This window comes from Phaseolus vulgaris, chromosome 9 (assembly GCF_000499845.2).
Source record: "Phaseolus vulgaris cultivar G19833 chromosome 9, P. vulgaris v2.0, whole genome shotgun sequence".
Lineage (NCBI taxonomy): Eukaryota > Viridiplantae > Streptophyta > Magnoliopsida > Fabales > Fabaceae > Phaseolus > Phaseolus vulgaris.
This window is the reverse complement of record NC_023751.2, coordinates 28,223,997-28,228,096: the sequence shown is the minus strand read 5'-3', so window position 1 is coordinate 28,228,096 and position 4,100 is coordinate 28,223,997. Positions and strand designations below refer to the sequence as shown.

Here is a 4,100-nt window from a genome sequence, read left to right as displayed (position 1 = left end):
TTCAAGCAACATCTTGAAAATTGATGCGACTAAGTGGACCTAAGTCAGAGATCGTGCACAACAAGTAGTCTTTACAAGTTAGACAGAAGGTGCGTCAAAATGCTTGCTAGCGTGCAACAACTTTATGGTGTCTTCCAAGATATCTTTGATGTGATATTTTGAGATCTTCTTGCGAGACGAAGACATTCTCTACAAACTCATATAAATATATATAATATTCGAAAAGAATGTTAGCTTAATAATTGTCTTTGCATTGTTTGATTAAGACTTTTGCTTATCAAATGAAGCACTTGTGTTTTACATGATCTGATGATAAGAAATAAGCTTGTGTCTAATAGACGAAGCACAATCATGCTTTATACTTAGTTTTTTTTTAATAAAACTTAATCGAAACAAATAGGGTCTGGTGGATTTTTCTCTAACATACTCAAGGCTTGCGTTTATCAGAAAAAGTTTGCATTTGTCCAAACAAAAGCTTATCAAACGAAGAATATACACAAAGCCCTCCATCTGTTAGATGAAGCACACAAAAAGTAATGCTTGCATCTATTCACTCATGCAACTTACGTATATTAGGCTAAACTAAGCACTTATATATGACTTAATTTGATGCTAAAAAAAATAATATGTTATGCTTTGTTGTTTAAGAACAAAATCAAAATAATACAAATGGTTTGTTGAACTTTGATCTAACATATAAGATCATGGTTTTTGAAACCCTAACCCTTGGAATTATTTTCCAAAGAAATATGTTGCCTTTTGAACCTTCCTTGTGAGCTATTTTTGAAGTCACAATTTTTTAACTTAGATATAGTCCTTGTATGTAGTGATCTTTATAGCATTATGTTTTATGAAATGTTTTATAGGAGTTATAGAAATTTATCTCTCCTTCTAATTTGAAGCATAGCTCATAGCTCATAGTGAGTTAAAGTTGTAGTATATGTTTCATGAGTTGTTTGAAAAAAAATGTAAAGTATGTTTGTTGAAAATGTATCACTCCTGAATTTGAATTCTCTTTGGGTAGGAATATTAGGAATTCATGATACAGAGAATATGAACGTCTCTCAAAAGGTTTGAACTCAATATTAAACCAATTAAAAAGAAAAAAAAATCAAAGAGACTTTTAGAGATAAGCACACATTATTATTTCTTGAATTAGATTTGGTTAGGTTAATTGAGTTGATATTTTGAAAAACTTTCTTTTTTATTAAAAATTATAATTTTCAAGTATCAACTAATTATAAAATAATACAATATTTAAAAAAATAATTCAAGGTTTTAAGTAAGTCAATAAGCTAAGTCATAACAAGATTTTTCAAACTAATTCAAAATATAAAAAATAACATAACACAATTTATCCATAACAAATATAAGAGTGAATCTTGAATTGGGTCTCAAGTCATCTATACTAAACTCATCACCCAACTTATATAAGAGTGGACTAGTTGTCGACCCCCTAATCATAAATAAAAAGGCAATTTCTTCTAGCATCTCCATAATTTTTTCTTGCAAGCCCATTGTTTAAAAAATTATGAAAATATATATTTTAGATTCTACAATCCAAAATACAAATTTTATGTTTCAGATTATATAATCTAAAATTAAAAAAAATCTTAAATTTTAATTTTGTAATTCTATAATATAAAAAGTCTCTGAATTTTACATTCTGAAATTAAAAGAATGTTTAATGAAAAATATCAAAAATTAATTTAAATATTTTTAAAGTATGAGATGTTTGAAGAAAGGAATAGAAGTATAGATTGCATTATATCATATTGGATCATCTAGTAACCATAAAATCATTTAAATTATAATAGGTGTCAATGTAACGTGTACAAATTTATATATCACTATAGACGTTTTCATATCCTTTCTCGTTTAAATTATATTTCAGATTAGACAGGAATATGAAAACATTAAGTGACAAGAATACGGTAGCCTATCACGATTAATCAATTGCCTCTATAAAAGGAAGAAATTAAAATGCAATTTGAGGGTAGTCTTAGTTAAGTGTTGATAAGCCAAAAGTTGATTTCCCAAAAATATATTTGTTTTTTTGTGTTGGGATTTAGATTTAGTTTTAGCCACCAGATGTGTTCTGAAATTCCATGTAGTGATCCAACTTATAAATTTAAATTTTGTTAAAACTGGAATTCAATTTTACATACTTCAGAAATACTGTATTCGAATTTTGATTTTTTTTTTTTAAATATGATGCTTGATTTGTGATTAACTGAGTTGAATCTAAACCACAATATAAAACCATCTGAGTTCCTCTGTACATGAAAATAGATGGATCATTACAATCATGCCCAAATCTGTCTCAAAATTCACCCATTGAGGATTACACGAGAAGGACACAGGCTTATCATCATGTGTCATTGGATACAAACTTAGTAGCCACGGATTGTATTGATGATGGTGTTGTGCCATGGGTCAGAGAGGTGCTGCAAGAGGTTGTCAAATGGTCCTTTCCCTGTCACGTTGTGTTGAATTATGAATCCCAAGAATGCCAACATAGCCAATCTCCCTACACAAATTATAACCAAAACAAGGTTAGCTCAACAGTTCTACAAATAGAAACCTCAGTTATGTGCTTATTTGGTTTGATTTAGGATTATGTTAAACAAGACTCCATGATCCACATCCAGTTAAAATTATTATACATCAGATTCCAAATGGCAAACCAAACCGCACTCAGAAACAGCATATATGATTAAACATGGTACCAACATAGTATTTTGAACTCATAGATTAATGAACTGTTTAGGAAGAGATAATAAAGCATGTACCATTGGCAAGTTCCTTCTCCTTGGCCTCCAAAGTTGGTGCAAAGTTCAAGGGGTTGAATACACTACCAGGGTATCCACATTCATGTTGGGGTAAGCTGTATTGCTTGAAGATGGGGTCTTGGTTGACACTGCCAGGGTTCTTAATGTCCTGCCATCTTCTGATCTCCACATAATGGAACAGGATGAACTCAATCACAAAGAGGGTGGAGGATGATGCAAAGTACTCCGCTTTCCCTGCATCATACCATTGAGGGGCATTGATGATTCCAAGTTTGGTGAAAACCTCAGGAAGCAACATTCCTGCAACACCCAACATGGCCCATCTTCCATTCACAAGCTCAGCTTGAACATACCACCTCAAGTTCTCTGGGTCCTCAGCAAGCCCCAGAGGGTCAAACCCGTTGTCACCAGGAAGACTATCACCACCACAGAACACCAGTTAATAATTATCAACCCATTTTCAGCTCGAAAAATAGGATATGCACAGAATTTGGTTCAATTACAAATAAAATAGTTGCTGTGAGTTATACTTTGTTCTATAAATAAGTTGAAGCTCATCGATAGAAAAATAAACAGTGTAATTATGAGTGAGAAAAGAGTTATGAATAGAATAATTAGCACTTACGAGCCATTAAGGTAAGTTGGGGAGGCCAAGCCTGGCAACCACTCTCCTTTCTTGGCTTCAACCTTGAAAGAAGCAGATGGTGGGCACCCCATTGGCCTCATACTTACTTCCCGGTTCAGTTTACCAGAAGACCCCGTCAGAAACCTAGATTTTGAGGCACATGGCCGGAAAATGGCGGCGGAGGCTTGGGTGGTGACGGTGGCCATGCTGATGACACTGGCAGTGGCAGTGGCAGTGACGGTGGCAGTGGCAGTGGAAGAGAGAGATGTGGAAATGTGGTGGTTTTGTTTTGTGCGTGGCTTAGTCTTATTTCATATGTATTACTTTCCTTTCGGAGTCATGCTTGTGGTTCGCATGTTCTATTGGCGTTCAACCGTAGATTCGCGCGATTTTTGAGATCGCACGGTCCACGAGCGTTTCTGGCTTATCCTTTTATCCCAGTGATATATCCACAAATCCATTTCTTCGTTGTTGTTGGCTAGGAGAAGATTCTGTGGGGTCGATGAATGCCACGCGGCGTGATGGATGAGAGGGGTTGAAATATCACCTTCACCCAACCATTGCTATACACCTGGCTCCATGGCTTACCATTAGGGTGGATTCTAGCTAAGATATATCCAGCTCCATGGTGAAGGACGAATCCTATTCCTACCAACATATTTCTAATACATGCTTTTAAATAT

General features: G+C 34.3%; 1 protein-coding gene across 1 annotated transcript; it reads right to left on the bottom strand.

Annotated features, from left to right (window-relative positions):
* Positions 1 to 2,245: 2,245 nt before the first annotated feature.
* On the bottom strand, positions 2,246 to 3,821 carry LOC137820611 (chlorophyll a-b binding protein P4, chloroplastic). The gene is made up of 3 exons (XM_068624775.1): positions 3,418 to 3,821; positions 2,793 to 3,208; positions 2,246 to 2,530 (listed from the first exon to the last, which is right to left on the bottom strand). The coding sequence occupies exons 1-3, from the start codon at positions 3,621 to 3,623 to the stop codon at positions 2,394 to 2,396; spliced, it is 759 nt and encodes a 252-aa protein (XP_068480876.1). The 5' UTR covers positions 3,624 to 3,821; the 3' UTR covers positions 2,246 to 2,393.
* Between the last annotated feature and the right edge of the window lie 279 nt (positions 3,822 to 4,100).